The 18735-nt window shown below is 43.4% G+C and overlaps 1 protein-coding gene across 2 annotated transcripts; it reads left to right on the top strand.

Moving 5' to 3' along the window:
- The first annotated feature begins 2962 nt into the window (after nt 1–2962).
- Nucleotides 2963–17802, top strand: LOC121584260 (cytochrome c oxidase assembly protein COX11, mitochondrial). 2 transcript variants are annotated; one of them, XM_045225083.1, is made up of 5 exons: nt 2963–3053; nt 8468–8722; nt 10857–11012; nt 11556–11681; nt 17248–17802. In XM_045225083.1, the coding sequence occupies exons 1-5, from the start codon at nt 3015–3017 to the stop codon at nt 17446–17448; spliced, it is 777 nt and encodes a 258-aa protein (XP_045081018.1). In that variant the 5' UTR covers nt 2963–3014; the 3' UTR covers nt 17449–17802. The 2 variants fall into 2 exon arrangements, with proteins under 2 accessions (XP_045081018.1, XP_041756024.2); XM_041900090.2 differs by having other exon boundaries at nt 2970–3053; nt 8336–8722.
- Nucleotides 17803–18735: the final 933 nt, after the last annotated feature.

Here is an 18735-nt window from a genome sequence, read left to right as displayed (position 1 = left end):
GAAAGTATGGAAGTAGTTTGTGCCAACAAAAAAAAGGGGTTAAATATGTGCCCAAGAAACAATAATATTTCCTGAGCTTTGTTATATCTTCTATTTGTATTTGTATTTGTAATTATTATGGGTCCCCACTCTTCCTGGGGTCCAGCAAAATTAAGGCAGTTATACATTTAAAAAAATATTACAATGCATTCATAACAGATTTCACAGCACACTAAGTGTGTGCCCTCAGGCCCCTACTCCACTACCACATATCTACAACACAAAATCCATGTGTATGTTATCGTGTGTGTATGCATGTGTCTGTGCCTATGTTTGTGTTGCTTCACAGTCCTCACTGTTCCATAAGGTGTATTTTTATGTTTTTTAAAATCTGATTCTACTGCTATATAGGACAGACACTTAAAAACCTTATTCCTTATGATTTATTTTTTGACTGTCATATCACAGGATATGTATAGTCCCTGTACCCCTACCTAAATGTACAAATTACCTTGACTAACCTGTACCCCCGCACATTGACTCGGTACCGGTACCCCCTGTATATAGCCTCGTTGGTATTTTATTGTGTTTCTTTTTATTTATTTTTACTTCAGTTTATTTGGTAAATCTTTTCTTAACTCTTTCTTGAACTGCATTGTTGGTTAAGGGCTTGTAAGTACACGGTAAGTTCTATTCGGTGCATGTGACAATAAAAGTTTAATAGCTGATTAATTCTATAAAAGATTATGGATATACTGACAAGATACATGTATCTCCGCCCTAACAATGGGAGTTGTCCACAAAGCGGCACGGCGGACTGTCTAGCTCCCGCCTATCCTTTCTTTGGATTGGTGGATACATCTAATTTTTGTCATCCTATTTTGAATATTCGATGAGGGTTGTTGACGTCAACTGCCTGTATTCAATGGAGAGAGATGCTATGCTACTAGCCTCATGCCATGAATATGCATTGCCATCTTGAGATCAATAGAAACTCCAATATAAAGTGTTTTTTCTCAAAGTTGCCTGGGATGTCACGTGTCCTACTTGTATCAGTACAACATAAGCATTACAAAATGTATATTCAATCAAATAAACCTCATGTAGCAAATAAGCCATTCATTTTTTTGTTGACCAAATTTGGTCGACACTCTCATTGACCTCCAAACATCCTTGCTTGGTGGGCGAAACAACTAAAAAACGCCACCTGCTGGAGGGAGACAGCTTTTCCGCCGAGTTGGGCTTCTCTCTTCCTCTCTCATTGCATTCAAGTCAACAGTCAACTTCCCACACATTTTCTCTGAATAAATGTTCTGCAAGCAAAGGAGATACAGATTTAATATTTCAGGCCTATTCCAATAATTATCATTGTGAATATGTGTTAACGTGCAAGTTGTGAATGCGGGTGAAGACTCAAGTAGCCTACTACAGTAGCTGGCAAAGGAGAAATATAGACCATCTAATTTAGCTTTTGGTACTATTACCTGTGTTGAACGCATTTCCTCTATGTATAATCACATTTGGAATTTGGGTGTACTAATTTGCTAAATTATTGTGTGTTAACAAGCTAATTATTTGTCAAGAAAGGTTGAGGGTTCACGCGGGAAAGGGATTGGCTGCCGGTGTGGCCATGAGGTGGGGGTAAGATGGTGGACAGGAAGAAAATGAGAAAAGTGGAACATGTTTCGAGTGAATATGGAGTGGTGGATCACACAACTTTTGGAAGAGCTACAGAAGGAAATTGAACATGATGAGAGTGAGGGTGAATTAACTGTGGTGGCAGCTGCGGTGAAGACTGCTGAGTTTGAGCCTCATCTTGATGATGACAAAGATGTTCCTGGCCCAGTGGGAGTGAGATTTTTTGCCAGAAGGCAGATCCATATGTGGTGTCAGGTTGGGTGGAGAAGAGGTTGGGGAATGTTCTGCCATCCAGAGGGAGCGTGCACTCCTCACCACACGACTGGGGACAAGAACTGTGACTTGCTTTCCTCTCCGGAGCAGGGCGCCATTGAAAGGAGTGATAACTGAAGTGGCGTTAAGTGTTGGGTCAACTGAAGTTGAAGATTCCTGGTGTCTGTGCCACCCACCGTTTGGTGCGACACGGACCCGGTGGAGAGCGTGGTGAAACAGAGAAGACACTGTCTGTACTACTGAGTTTTGATGCAGAGTCTTTACCAGATAAAGTCAAGTTAGAACATGTCAGTTATCCTGTGAGAGCTTTTGTCCCGACTCCATTACTATGTTTTAGGTGTCAAGCTTATGGTCATGTGGCAGCAGTGTGTAGGAGGGAGATTCCTAGATGTGAGAAGTGTGCAGGAGGACATGAGACAAAGGAATGTTTCGTATCAGTGGAAAATGTTGTGTGTGTAAACTGTAGGGGTACCCATGGTGCTGGAGATCAGAGGTGTCCGGTGAGAGAAAGGCAGGTTGAGGTTGCCAGGATCAGAGAAGTACAGAAGGTGTCGTATGCTGAGGTAGTGAAGAGAGTAGTAGAGGAAGATGGGTCAAGGGTGAGGGATCCTAAGAGAATCCCTATGAGTAGGCCGAGGCCAATAGAGTGATCGGAATAACATGTGCTTCAGTAAGGTTGTTTTTGTTTAGTGTTCATGGCCATGGTTGTCAAGTACCGCAGGAATGGAACGTAAATCAGAGAAGATAGATGTTGTGGTGGCAGCTGCAGAGAAGTACTTGGGTGTACAAGATTTTACTGCAGAAGAATTACAAGATGTTTTGAACAGGATCAGATGGGGCTAAAGTAATGGAATAGTGTTGAGGTTTTAATGGGTGCAGGGTTAGTCTTTTTTTCACTAAGTGTAATGAATTCATACTGTACTACAGATTAGTAGGCTGATACACAGCTAATACAGCAGGTGGCGGAATGCACCTATAACATTTGTTTGCGGACCGCCATAACACCAAAGAAGAAAAAGAAGCGCTGACGGAACAATAGCACTGCCCGGAACAGATTATTATGATCCTTGTATCAAGGGGGGGACGTTAAACCGCTGGACCATGCTTTTCTTACATGTTTTGTAATGTACAATCCAAGGGTGTGTGGCAGCTTAATTTACTTGGTGAGTTATTAACACTATAATATACCTATCGTATTGACATTGGGCAGTATCAAAGCTAAACGAGACCTCGGCGTTATGAGCAGTTACGATTTATATGTAGTTTGTAGCTACCAAAGCAACTTACCCGTATCTAGCTACATTAGCTAATGTTGGACTGCGCATGTTTACTAATGAATAGTTGTTACCTAGGGAATTCTTATAAATAGTAGTTAGCTAGTATAAATTATCTCGTGTAGCTAAATTAGCGATCTAATGCTCTATCACATTGGCTGTATTGAGAATATTCTGGCCAACCATGTCTTTTTTTTTTTACAGCTCAATAGGTAACGTTACTGTATAGTTATGTCTTGCTAGCTAGCAGATTGTAACGGGCTAATGATGCTCCATTAGCCCTTACACGATAAGTACCGTTTGGCGTAGTACAGAATTTTCGAACAACCTTAACTTTGCGATACTATCTTCGTTCTCGATTCGGCCAAACATGTATTTTCTAAAATGTCCGTGTACAGTTGCCGGTGTTTCGTTTGAATTTAGAAAATGCTCTGTTATTAAATGTGTACTATGCAGAAATCGCTCTGCCATTTCCTGGTTGTTAAAATTCGAATAGTTTCAGTTTTTGACAAAACAAGTATAGTGTAGAAAATCATTGTACCATCAAACCGCTGTGAAACGTATTTTCCATAACCAACACTTTTGTATTTTCAGCTGTTTGAAGCTGGTGTACCAAACTGAAAGTTAAGAACGGGAAGTATAGAAATAATGCACATAGAACAGATCTACCGCTTCTTAGATTTACTTTCAATGAGAATGACAGATCTATAATACACATTTCTATGTGAATATGGTTGGGTCGCCCAAAAAGTTACATATTGCAGCTTTAAAGAAATCAGTGTTTTGCTCCATGAACTAATCCAACTATGTGTAAGCCACCATCTTGTCTATTTTAAATCTTCTCTCATTGATTGAGACAGTTGAGTGTCATCATGACATGCAGCACTTTGGTGTGGACCCACCCGTCTCAATCATTGGACTAGTTTGAGTGGTAAGGCGAATGCAACAGACAGTTGATGACACAGGAGGTTGGTGGTACCTTAATTGGGGAGAACAGGCTTGTGGTAATGACTGGAAATTCATCAAACACAGGGTTTCCAGGTGTTTGATGCCATTCCATTTGTTCCGTTCAAGCCATTATTATGAGCTGTTCTCCCCTCAGCAGCCTCCTGTTGTTGATAAAAGTCGAAGAGTGAAGTCAGGGGAGGTGCATATGCGACAGCCGAAAGTCGGACACTGATGTGCTTTTCCAACAGCAAGGCTCAGTGGACCATGGCAGTGTTGCCATTGTTTCTAAGTTGTTCTTTATAATGTCTAAATAAACTTATCACACACACACAAACTGAAAATACAGTTGAAGTCGGAAGTTTACATACACCTTAGCCAAATACATTTCAACTCAGTTTTTCACAATTCCTGACATTTACTCCTAGTACAAATTCCCGGTCTTAGGTCAGTTAGGATCACCACTTTATTTTAAGAATGTGAAATGTCAGAATAATAGTAGAGAGAATAATTTATTTCAGCTTTTATTTCTTTCATCACATTCCCAGTGGGTCAGAAGTTTACATACACTCAATTAGTATTTGATAGCATTGCCTTTAAATTGTTGTAACTTGGGTCAAATGTTTCGGGTAGCCTTCCACAATTTTGGCCCATTACTCCTGACAGAGCTGGTGTAAGGTTTGTAGGCCTCCTTGTTCGCACACTCTTTTTAAGTTCTGCCCACACATTTTCTATGGGATTGAGGTCAGGGCTTTGTGATGGCCACTCCAATACCTTGACTTTGTTGTCCTTAAGCCATTTTGCCACAACTTTGGAAGTATGCTTGGGGTCATTGTCCATTTGGAAGACCCATTTGCGACCAAGCTTTAACTTCCCGACTGATGTCTTGAGATGTTGCTTCAATATATCCACATAATTTTATTTCCTCATGATGCCATCTATTTTGTGAAGTGCACCAGTCCCTCTTGCAGCAAAGCACCCCCACAGCATGATGCTGCCACCCCCGTGCTTCGCGGTTGGGATGGTGTTCTTCGGTTTGCAAGCAACCCCCTTTTTCCTCCAAACATAACAATGGTCATTATGGCCAAACAGTTCTATTTTTGTTTCATCAGACCAGAGGACATTTCTCCAGAAAGTACGATCTTTGTCCCCATGTGCAGTTGCAAACCATAGTCTGGCTTTTTTATGGCGGTTTTGGAGCAGTGGCTTCTTCTTTGCTGAGCGGCCTTTCACGTTATGTCGATATAGGACTCGTTTTACTGTGGATATAGATACTTTTGTACCTGTTTCCTCCAGCATCTTCACAAGGTTCTTTGCTGCTGTTCTGGGATTGATTTGCACTTTTCGCACCAAGGTACGTTCATCTCTAGGAGACAGAACGCGTCTCCTTCCTGAGCGGTATGGTGGCTGCATGGTGTTTATACTTGCGTACTATTGTTTGTACAGATTAACGTGGTACCTTCAGGCGTTTGGAAATTGCTCCCAAGGATGAACCAGACTTGTGGAGGTCTAACATTTTTTTTCTGAGGTCTTGGCTGATTTCTTTTGATTTTCCCATGATGTCAAGCAAAGAGGCACTGAGTTTGAAGGTAGGCCTTGAAATACATCCACAGGGACACCTCCAATTGACTCAAATGATGTCAATTAGCCTATCAGAAGCTTCTAAAGCCATTACATACTTTTCTGGAATTTTCCTAGCTGTTTAAATGCACAGTCAACTTAATGTATGTAAACTTCTGACCCACTGGAATTGTGATACAGTGAATGATAAGTGAAATAATCTGTCTGTAAACAATTGTTGGAAAAATTACTTGTGTCATGCACAAAGTAGATGTCCTAACCGACTTGCCAAAACTATAGTTTGTTAACAAGACATTAGTGGAGTGGTTGAAAAACGAGTTTTAATGACTCCAACGTAAGTGTATGTAAACTTCCGACTTCAACTTTATGTGTGTACATTGTACAATCAATTAGTGAGAGAGAGCCTCATATTACATTAATTTGTACATATCCACTGTATACATGAAATGCGGCAGAGTTGGTTCCTGTTTGTCATGTTTTTGGTCACGTTCGCATCAAAAACACCCTACTGATTGGTGGACAATAGAGCCTCCCACAATGCAGGCGATGGCTGCAGGATGAATGTTTATCCCCATAATGCAACACACTTTAAAGGGCCGACTTGACAAAAGTGATCCACTCGAACGCCCAATGAGAGAAGATATAAATAGTTATACATTTACAGTGCATTCGGAAAGTATTCAGACCCCTGAATTACAGCCTTATTCTAAAATTGATTAAATTCAATGTTTTCCTCATCAATCTACACACAATACCCCATAATGACAAAGCTAAAACAGGTTTTAACAGGAAATTAATTTAAAAAACTAATACCTTATTTACATAAGTATTCAGACTCTTTGCTATGAGACTCGAAATTGAGCTCAGGTGCATCCTGTTTCCATTGATCATCCTTGAGATGTTGCTACAACTTGGAGTCAACCTGTGGTAAATTCAATTGATTGGACATGATTTGGAAAGGCACACAGCTGTCTATATAAGGTCCCACAGTTGACAGTGCATGTTAGAGCAAAGACCAAGCCATGAGGTCGAAGGAATTGTCCGTAGAGCTCCGAGACAGGATTGTGTCAAGGCACAAATCTGGGGAAGGGTACCAAAACCACCAAGACTCTTCCTAGAGCTGGCCGCCTGGCCAAACTGCGCAATCGGGGGAGAAGGGCCTTGGTCAGGGAGGTGACCAAGAACCCGATGGCCACTCTTACAGAGCTCTAGAGTTCCTCTGTGGAGATGGGAGCCTTCCAGAAGGACAACCATCTCTGCAGCACTCCGCCAATCAGGCCTTTATGCTAGAGTGCCCAGACGGAAGCTACTCCTCAGTAAAAGGCACATGACAGCCTGATTTGGAGTTTGCCAAAAGGCAACTAAAGGACTCAGACCATGAGAAACAAGATTCTCTGGTCTGATGTAATCAAGATTGAACTCTTTGGCCTGAATGCCAAGCGTCACGTCTGGGGGAAACCTGGCACCATCCCTATGGTGAAGCATGGTGGTGGTGGCAGCATCATGCCGTGGGGATGTTTTTCAGCGGCAGAGACTGAGAGACTAGTCAGAATCGAGGGAAAGATGAACGGAGCAAAGTACAGCGAGATCCTTAATGAAAACCTGCTCCAGAGCGCTCAGGACCTCAGACTGGGGCGAAGGTTCACCTTACAACAGGACAACAACCCTAAACACACAGCCAAGACAACGCAGGAGTGGCCCAGCCAGAGCCCGAACTTGAACCCTATCGAACATGGAGAGACCTGAAAATTGTTGTGCAGCGACGCTCCCCATCCAACCTGACAGAGCTTGAGAGGATCTGCAGAGAAGAATGGGGAAAACTCCCCAAATACAGGTGTGCCAAGCTTGTAGCGTCATACCCAGAAGACTCCGCTGTAATCGCTGCCAAAGGTGCTTCAACAAAGTACTGAGTAAAGGGTCTGAATACTTATGTAAATGTGATATTTCCGTCTTTATTTTTAATACATTTGCAACAGTTTCTAAAAACCTGTTTTTGCTTTGTTGTTGTGGGGTATTGTGTGTAGATTGAGGGGGGGAAATGATTTAATCAATTTTAGAAAAAGGCTGTAAGGTAACAAAGTGGAAAAAGTCAAGGGATCTGAATACTTTCTGAAAACACTGTAAATAAATACGCAAGATTGCAGCGTACACATTGTTGGATTACTTTATGGAGCAAATTTTTATTTTAATAACTGAGCATTTTCTAAATTCAAACAAACCACCTGCAACTGGACACGGACATTTTAGAAGATATGTTTGGGTGAATCGTGAACGAAGATAGTATCGGCAACTTAAGGTTGGTGGAAAATTCTGTGCTACGCCAAACGGTACTTATCCTGTAAGGGCTAATGGAGCATCAAATTAGCCTGTTACAATCTGCTAGCTAATGTCTTGTTAGCTAGCGAGGGGTTTTACTTTCTTGCTTTACCAAATATGTTTTATCTGTGCTTTTACCATAGTGACAGGTTATTGTAGTGCAGTGTGCCGGCATTAGCTAGCTAGACTGGTTGTTATGCCTTAACACTGCTGCAGTGGTGCTGTCAGCTTAGCCCAATCTATCCCTGAACCTATCAGTTCTCAACATGAAGGTTTAGCTAGTTCAGAAACATTCAAGTCAACACATTTTATGTTGTTTTCACACCCAGATAGGAGCAGCATCTGACTGGACTGAAGCTTGAACTTATAAACCCACTGCAGTCATGCTACTCCCCATCCTTGTCCGTGAGTCCCTGTGCTGCTCTAAGAACTCTGTCTTACTGACATCCTCAAACATACAGACCTGTATCAGGGGTCTTCAGGGCAAGGGAGCCAGGGGCCTCCACAGCTATGCCCAGGGGTTCCTCTGTAGGAGGGTCCCCTCACGCCTCAACCCCCAGATACGGGGGGCCAAGAGTCGGAAGAGCCAGACCAAGCAGCAGGAGGATGAGTGGAGGAAGAGGAACAAGACGGTGCTGACGTATATCGCTGCTGCGGGGGTGGGAATGATCGGCATGTCCTACGCGGCTGTACCCCTCTACAGACTTTACTGCCAGGTAGGAGCAGAACCATATATTTAGAGAGTATGGACATTAAGGTTTCTGCATTATTATGTATTTACATGACACAACACTGTAATTCAAAATGGCATCCATGTTAAAATAGATGGCTCTGGGACGGGTAGGAGAGCAGAGAGAGAGCTACAATGTTTGATACAGTAGTACTGCCACTTGAAGATTTCTAATGTATTATTTGAGATTTTGTTTGTGGAGGTAGATATACAGTGGGGAGAACAAGTATTTGATACACTGCCGATTTTGCAGGTTTTCCTACTTACAAAGCATGTAGAGGGCTGTAATTTTTATTACATTTACGTCATTTAGCAGACGCTCTTATCCAGAGCGACTTACAAATAGGTGCATTCACCTTATAGCCAGTGGGATAACCACTTTACAATTTTTTTTTGTTTTTTTGGGGGGGGTGGGTTGGAGTAAAGGGGGGGTAGAAGGATTACTTTATCCTATCCCAGGTATTCCTTAAAGAGGTGGGGTTAATCATAGGTACACTTCAACTGTGAGAAACTTAATCTAAAACAAAAATCCAGAAAATCACATTGTATGATTTTTAAGTAATTAATTTCCATTTTATTGCATGACATAAGTATTTGATCACCTACCAATCAGTAAGAATTCCGGCTCTCACAGACCTGTTAGTTTTTCTTTAAGAAGCCCTCCTGTTCTCCACCCATTACCTGTATTAACTGCACCTGTTTGAACTCGTTACCTGTATAAAAGACACCTGTCCACACACTCAATCAAACAGACTCCAACCTCTCCACAATGGCCAAGACCAGAGAGCTGTGTAAGGACATCAGGGATACAATTGTAGACCTGCACAAGGCTGGGATGGGCTACAGGACAAAAGGCAAGCATCTTGGTGAGAAGGCAACAACTGTTGGCGCAATTATTAGAAAATGGAAGAAGTTCAAGATGATGGTCAATCACCCTCGGTCTGGGGCTCCATGCAAGATCCCACCTCGTGGGGCATCAATGATCATGAGGAAGGTGAGGGATAAGCCCAGAACTACACGGCAGGACCTGGTCAATGACCTGAAGAGAGCTGGGACCACAGTCTCAAAGAAAACCATTAGTAACACACTACGCCGTGATGGATTAAAATCCTGCAGCGCACGCAAGGTCCCCCTGCTCAAGCCAACGCATGTCCAGGCCCGTCTGAAGTTTGCCAATGACCATCTGGATGATCCAGAGGAGGAATGGGAGAAGGTCATGTGGTCTGATGAGACAAAAATAGAGCTTTTTGGTCTAAACTCCACTCGCCGTGTTTGGAGGAAGAAGAAGGATGAGTACAACCCCAAGAACACCATCCCAACCGTGAAGCATGGAGGTGGAAACATCATTCTTTGGGGATGCTTTTCTGCAAAGGGGACAGGACGACTGCACCGTATTGAGGGGAGGATGGATGGGGCCATGTATCGCGAGATCTTGGCCAACAACCTCCTTCCCTCAGTAAGAGCATTGAAGATGGGTCGTGGCTGGGTCTTCCAGCATGACAACGACCGAAACACACAGCCAGGGCAACTAAGGAGTGGCTCCGTAAGAAGCATCTCAAGGTCCTGGAGTGGCCTAGCCAGTCTCCAGACCTGAACCCAATAGAAAATCTTTGGAGGGAGCTGAAAGTCCGTATTGCCCAGCGACAGCCCCGAAACCTGAAGGATCTGGAGAAGGTCTGTATGGAGGAGTGGGCCAAAATCCCTGCTGCAGTGTGTGCAAACCTGGTCAAGACCTACAGGAAACGTATGATCTCTGTAATTGCAAACAAAGGTTTCTGTACCAAATATTAAGTTCTGCTTTTCTGATGTATCAAATACTTATGTCATGCAATAAAATGCAAATTAATTACTTAAAAATCATACAGTGTGAAGTGTACCTATGATAAAAATTACAGACCTCTACATGCTTTGTAAGTAGGAAAACATGCCAAAATCGGCAGTGTATCAAATACTTGTTCTTCCCACTGTAGTAGCACATCACAAATTGTTGGTTTGCTTACCAGTCATTATAGAAGCCTTCACGAAATCTGGAGCTGTATTACAAGAAGACCTGAAAATAGTGGGTGAAAGATGGATGGATTTATTGTATAGCTGGGTGTCTCGTCTGTTGTCCCCTCTAGGCGTCCGGTCTGGGTGGGGCGGCGGTGGCAGGTCACGATGCAGAGCAGGTGGAGACGATGAAGCCAGTGAAGGACCGCATCATCAAGATCACCTTCAACGCTGACACACATGCCAGCATGCAGTGGAACTTTCGCCCACAGCAGTCTGAGATATACGTAAGACATGCTTAATACATGATGCTCTCGTTCTCTTTCTCTGTCTGTCTTTCCATCCTCCTTTCTGTGTCTGTCCCTCTCCATGTCTCTTGTCTTTCCCTCTCTTTCTCCCACTCTCTATACACCCAGTGAAGAAAAAGGATACATTAGAAGACAATGTGTGACATTAAAACCATTACTTTTAGCAGCAACCAAATCTTTATTGTGTGTGTTGTTACAATATAGGTATCTTATTGTGTGTTTTAGTTATCTTATTATTATTATTATTATTATTATTATGTTTTTTGAACAGGGACAATGAACAACAATACATAACTGTCAGTACACTTGAGAAAAGATGCGTTGTACCAGCTAATTTCCGTCGGCAGTCCCCGGGCAGGTGAACATATAAACAAGAAAAAATCAGACATAAAAAAGTATTATACAAAAAGAGGTCAGGACATACAGATATGTTTCCACAATGAAATCAAGACATTGGTCACAAGTATGTGTGTGTTGTTACAATAGAGATATTTTATTGTGTATGTGTGTGTTACGATACAGGTGGTTCCAGGAGAGACTGCCCTGGCCTTCTACAGAGCCAAGAACCCCACAGACAAACCTGTTATTGGGATCTCCACCTACAACGTAGTGCCCTTTGAGGCTGGACAGTACTTCAACAAGATACAGGTACTAATGAACATGTAGTCAATGCCATGTGTACCAAACTGTTGATGTAATGTGCCATTCTGTTAAAACCTCTTAAGGATCTGATTTATTTTTTTCAATTTTCGCCTAAAATGACATACCCAAATCTAACTGCCTGTAGCTCAGGACCTGAAGCAAGGATAAGCATATTCTTGATATCATTTGAAAGGAAACACTTTGAAGTTTGTGGAAATGTGAAACTAATGTAGGAGAATAACACATTAGATCTGGTAAAAGATAATACAAATAAAAAAACATGCGTTTTTTGTTTTTTTGCATCAGCTTTGAAATGCAAGAGAAAGGCCAGACGGTGATATAGGAATATAGGTGTAATTTAGAGTTTGTCCACAAGATGGCAAAATTGTGTGTGCAAAGTTTCAGACTGATCCAGTGAAGGATTACATCACTACCCAATATTTTGTATCAAGTTTATTAGGAGTTTTCTGAAATGTTCCCAATTGGTCAATTTATGCATTTTCAAGTACATAACTATAGAGAACATACAATAATGCTATGGTAATAAAACATTTAAGTTTACACTGAGTCCCGTGTAGCTCAGTTGGTAGAGCATGGCATTTGCAATGCCAGGGTTGTGGGTTCGTTTCCCACGGGGGACCAGTATGAAGGGAAAAAAAATGTATGCACTCACTAACTGTAAGTCGCTCTGGATAAGTGCGTCTGCTAAATGACTAAAATATAAATGTACACACTCCCAGGAATGTCATAAATGATGGATCATTAGCTTCCCTACAGAAAATACACTAACCTTCACACATCTAGATTTACATTTACATCATTTAGCAGACGCTCATCCAGAGCGACTTACAAATTGGTGCATTCAACTTATGATAGCCAGCGGGACAACCACTTTTATTTTGTTATTTTTTGGGGGGTGTGGGAGGGGGGGGGGGTAGAAGGATTACTTTATACTATTCCAGGTATTCCTTAAAGAGGTAGGGTTTCAAGTGTCTCCGGAAGGTGGTCAGTGACTCCGCTGTCCTGGCGTCGTGGGGGAGCTTGTTCCACCATTGGGGTGCAGCAGCAAATAGCTTTGACTGGGCTGAGCGGGAACTGTGCTTCCTTAGAGGTAGGGGAGCTAGCAGGCCAGAGGTGGATGAACGTAGTGCCCTCGTTTGGGTGTAGGGTCTGATCAGAGCCTGAAGATAAGGAGGTGCCGTTCCCCTCACAGCTCCGTAGGCAAGCACCATGGTCTTGTAGTAGATGCGAGCCTCAACTGGAAGCCAGTGGAGTGTGCGGAGGAGCGGGGTGACGTGAGAGAACTTGGGAAGGTCGAACACCAGACGGGCTGCAGCGTTCTGGATAAGTTGTAGGGGTTTAATGGCACAGGCAGGGAGCCCAGCCAAAAGCGAGTTGCAGTAATCCAGACGGGAGATGACAAGTGCCTGGATTAGGACCTGTGCCGCTTTCTGTGTAAGGTAGGTTCGTACTCTGCGAATGTTGTAGAGCATGAATCTGCAGGATCAGGTCACCGCTTTGATGTTAGCGGAGAACGACAGGGTGTTGTCCAGGGTCACGCCAAGGTTCTTTGCACTCTGGGAGGAGGACACAATGGAGTTGTCAACCGTGATGGCGAGATCATGGAGCGGGCAGTCCTTCCCCGGGAGGAAGAGCAGCTCCGTCTTGCTGAGGTTCAGCTTGAGGTGGTGATCCGACATCCACATATGTCTGCCAGATATGCAGAGATGCGATTCGCCACCTGGTTATCAGAAGAGGGAAAGGAGAAAATTAATTGTGTGTCGTCTGCGTAGCAATGATAGGAGAGACCATGTGAGGATATGACAGAGCCAAGTGACTTGGTGTATAGAGAGAATAGGAGAGGGCCTAGAACTGAGCCCTGGGGGACACCAGTGGTGAGAGCACGTGGTGCGGAGACAGATTCTCGCCACGCCACCTGGTAGGAGCGACCTGTCAGGTAGGACGCAATCCAAGAGTGAGCAGCGCCGGAGATGCCCAACTCGGAGAGGGTGGAGAGGAGGATCTGATGGTTCACAGTATCAAAGGCAGCGGATAGGTCTAGAAGGATAAGAGCAGAGGAGAGAGAGTTAGCTTTAGCAGTGCGGAGAGCCTCCGTGACACAGAAGAGCAGTCTCAGTTGAATGACCAGTCTTGAAACCTGACTGGTTTGGATCAAGAAGGTCATTCTGAGAGAGATAGCAGGAGAGTTGGCTAGAGACGGCACGCTCAAGAGTTTTGGAGAGAAAAGAAAGAAGGGATACTGGTCTGTAGTTGTTGACATCGGAGGGATCGAGTGTAGGTTTTTTGAAGAGGGGTGCAACTCTCGCTCTCTTGAAGACGGAAGGAACATGGCCAGCGGTCAAGGATGAGTTGATGAGCGAGGTGAGGTAATGGAGAAGGTCTCCGGAAATGGTCTGGAGAAGAGAGGAGGGGATAGGGTCAAGCTGTCAGGTTGTTGGGCGGCCGGCCGTCACAAGTCGCAAGATTTCATCTGGAGAGAGAGGGGAGAAAGAAGTCAAAGCATAGGGTAGGGCAGTGTGAGCAGGACCAGCGGTGTCATTTGACTTAATACATGAGGATTGGATGTTGTCAACCTTCTTTTCAAAATGGTTGACGAAGTCATCCACAGAGAGGGAGGAGGGAGGGGGAGGAGGAGGAGGATTCAGCAGGGAGGAGAATGTGGCAAAGAGCTTCCTAGGGTTAGAGGCAGAGGCTTGAAATTTAGAGTGGTAGAAAGTGGCTTTAGCAGCGGAAACCGAGGAAGAGAATGTAGAGAGGAGGGAGTGAAAAGATGACCGGTCCGTAGGGAGACTAGTTTTCCTCCATTTCCGCTCGGCTGCCCGGAGCCCTCTTCTGTGAGCTCGCAATGAGTCGTCAAGCCACGGAGCAGGATGGGAAGACCGACCCGGCCGGGAGGATAGGGGACATAGAGAGTCAAAAAATGCAGAGAGGAGGGTTGAGGAGGCAGAATCAGGAGATCGGAGGGAGAAGGATTTAGCAGAGGGAAGAGATGATAGGATGGAAGAGAAGAGAGTAGCGGGAGAGAGCGAAGGTTGCGACGGCACATTACCATCTGAGTAGGGGCAGAGTGAGTAGTGTTGGAGGAGAGCGAGAGAGAAAAGGATACAAAGTAGTGGTCGGAGACTTGGAGGGGAGTTGCAGTGAGATTAGTAGAAGAACAGCATCTAGTAAAGATGAGGTCAAGCGTATTGCCTGCCTTGTGAGTAGGGGGTACGGTGAGAGGGTGAGGTCAAAAGAGGAAAGGAGTGAAAGAAGGAGGCAGAGAGAAATGAGTCAAAGGCAGACGTAGGGAGGTTAAAGTCACCCAGAACTGTGAGGGGTGAGCCATCCTCAGGAAATGAACTTATCAAGGCATCAAGCTCATTGATGAACTCTCCAAGGGAACCTGGAGGGCGATAAATGACAAGGATGTTAAGCTTGAATGGGCTAGTGACTGTGACAGCATGGAATTCACATGAGAAGATAGACAGATGGGTCAGGGGAAAAAGAGAGAATGTCCACTTGGGAGAGATGAGGATTCCTGTGCCACCGCCGCGCTGACCAGATGCTCTCGGGGTATGCGAGAACACATGGTCAGACGAGGAAAGAGCAGTAGGAGTAGCAGTGTTTTCTGTGGTAATCCATGTTTCCGTCAGCGCCAAGAAGTCGAGGGACTGGAGGGTAGCATAGGCTGAGATTAACTCTGCCTTGTTGGCCGCAGAACAGCAGTTCCAGAGGCTGCCAGAGACCTGGAACTCCACGTGGGTCGTGCAGCAGCGACCACCAGATTAGAGTGGCAACAGCCACGTGGTGTGAAGCGTTTGTATGGCCTGTGCAGAGAGGAGAGAACAGGGATAGACAGACACATAGTTGACAGGCTACAGAAAAAGGCTACAATAATGCAAAGGAGATCGGAATGAAATTAACTAAACATCTGGGAAAGCGAGAGAACGGGGCCTCCCTCACTTACCTTTCACTGAAACGCTCAAATATAACTCTCCCAACTTCCACTTTAGAAATTATAATTGTTGTAAACTACAGCGGTTCAATGTTTTCTAGGAATAGACTCTAACTTAGTTTATTCAGCTAGCTAACTTGGTACAGTATTCTTCCGTGAAAACCGTCCAGGGCACCGAATCCTATGACGCTATAGCCAACTAGCATGCCAGCCTCCAATAACACGGTTTAGCACCAATACTCGGTTACAACAAACCACTAGTGTGTTAACACGCCAAGCAGATCATTCGTGTCCGTGTCTAACGTTGTGTAAAGTTTTGGGTTAGTTTTGACAGTTTGAGTGAGTACGTCGTCAACTTATTCAACCAGTTAGGGGGGGTGGAGCCAGAGACAGCAGGGGTTCAAACTGTAGAACCCAGTTCCTACATTTGAATATAAAAATGGATTTTATCAAACAAAACTATGCTACATTTTATCTCTGGGTCCCTCAGGATGACAAATCAGAGCATGATTACTGAATATAAGTACATTATTTACCTTCAGAGGTGAATGTATCAAACCAGTTGCCGTGACAAGTGTTTTGTTGTTGTGCACTATCCTCAAACAATAGCATGGTATTTTTTTGCTGTAATAGCTACTGTAAAGTTGGCTGTTGTTTACAACGCCATTCTAGTCACATATCGCATATTGAGCAGCAACCGTCCCGGTATCCTGTATTAAGAGGGACCAAATTAATATGCAGGACCAATGTGTGTTGAGTTGCCTTATGACATTGTTTGACAGAGTCACTACATTCTACATTTGAGTCATTTAGCAGACTGTCTTATCCAAAGCGACTTAAAGGAGCAATTGGGCTTAAGTGCCTTGCTCAAGGGCACATCAACAGATTTTTCACCTCGTCTGCTTGGGGATTCGAACCAGTGACCTTTCAGTTACTGGCCCAATGCTTTTAACCACTAGGCTACCTGCCGCCACTACTAGGACTATTTGCTCTAAATTACTTATTTGGATGAAGAAATGTTCTTTTAAGTAAAGTATCTTCTCACTCACTTGTCTGTCATGAAAAATATCAGTTAACTCAGTCTGTCAGGCATTGAGAAGCCTTGCATTGCCAGACATCACACTGTAAATGGCTGGGGGCAAGGCTAGACATTGAGAAGCCTTGCATTGCCAGACATCACAATGTGAAAGGCTGGGGGCAAGGCCAGACGTTGACATGCATATTGAGCCTGTGTCTGATTTTTACACACTTGTCTTGAGTCATTATCTCCAATGACAATCAAACGTCAGGCTGGCTGAACTATATTGAATTCACTAAATGTAAAATTCAACGCAAGAACAAACTTGCATGTTTTTGCGTGTGCATCTCTTCATTGATCTTCAGTCTGCAATACTTTTTCCTCGGTAAGCACTGCAGCTCACATCAGTGTTGTAGTACTCGAGACCGGTCTCGCTTTAGGTGGTCTCAGACACAACACTGGCTCACATACAGCTTCATCTACATTATTTACCTTGGTGTGGGGACTCCTGACTAAAATTGAATCTCAGATATTTACCTCCATATTGAGTCTGTCTCTCTGATGTTTTAAAACGCGTATCTCTTCTCCCCTCCCAGTGTTTCTGTTTTGAGGAGCAGCGGTTGAACCCTAAAGAGGAAGTGGACATGCCTGTGTTCTTTTACATCGACCCTGAGTTTGACGAGGACCCGCGAATGGCCCGTGTCGACACCATTACCCTCTCATACACCTTCTTCGAAGCCAAGGAGGGACAGAAACTACACCTCCCCGGATACAGTCCGATTTCCCTACACAGCTGAAGATTGGCCTCATCGTGTCAGCCATTTAAAAATACTATTTACTGTTCTCCTCAGAGCTGCTGAGTTAGTCCAATATATATATATATATACAGGCATTCAATCCATAGATTGGATTTATTGCTGAGACACATTTCATCACTACAGGATGTTTCACAAAAGGTTACGGTGTGTGTAATACACACCGATGACTGCTGTAATATCAGTCATCCATCCCTGAATCAGAGAATGCAAAGATAATATACGAAAATGATAATGTACAGAGAAGAGGTTGTGAAAAAATGTGATGAATAGTTCACTTATCAAGTGTCTAAGACTGTACAGTGTTCTTCAATCAAATAAATAATGATTAATGAGCTTTGTTGTAGTGAGGACTAATCAGACGGTTCTATTTTCCCCATTTAAAGGTACATTTATCCATCTGAACCATGTGAAAGCCTTTTGCGTGTTTGTATTGCTGTAATTTCACCACTAGAGGGCATCACTAATCATTATGGAAGCGTATATCTGCCGAATGATACATCAATATCACGTTTGCCATTTATTTTCCCATTTACGTGCACATAATCTGACAATTCAAATACAAAAATGCATTGTTTTCTGAAAATTTCCCCACAATCTCTAAAGTGTTCCCTTTCAATTGCTACCATGGTTATGCTTATTCTTTCTTTTAGAAACATTTCAATTTGGGCCTGTCCATATAATAACAATTTACTACATTTGTAAAGTGCTTTTCATTATACAAGAATAATCTGTGTATAAAAAAAATAATATATATATATACACAGTATCTCACAAAAGTGAGTACACCCCTCACATTTTTGTAAATATTTGAGTATATATTTTTATGTGACAACACTGAAGAAATGACATTTTGCTACAATGTAAAGTAGTGAGTGTACAGCTTGTATAACAGTGTACATTTGCTGTCCCCTCAAAATAACAACACACAGCCATTAATGTCTAAACCACTGGCAACAAAACATTAGAACAGCGCCGGAGAAGATGGCTGCCGTTTTACAGCCCTCTAACCAATTGTACTATTATGTGTGTTTTTCCGCGTTATTTGTTATTTATTTTGTACATAATGTTTCTGCCATCGTCTCTTATAACCAAAAAGAGCTTCTGGATATCAGGACAGCGATTACTCACCTCGTATTGGACGAAGATTTTTTCTTCAACGAGGCGGCCGCGAAGGATATCATACAGACACCCGACAAGGCCCAAATCCCCGTCATTCGCGTGAGGAAGAGACGGAGATATCGTGGAAGTAGATCGGGGTGCCTTGTA

Source organism: Coregonus clupeaformis, chromosome 1, assembly GCF_020615455.1.
Source record: "Coregonus clupeaformis isolate EN_2021a chromosome 1, ASM2061545v1, whole genome shotgun sequence".
In the NCBI taxonomy this organism is placed as follows: Eukaryota; Metazoa; Chordata; class Actinopteri; order Salmoniformes; family Salmonidae; genus Coregonus; species Coregonus clupeaformis.
Note: the sequence above shows the minus strand (reverse complement) of the source record. Positions and strands in the feature narration are given on the sequence as shown.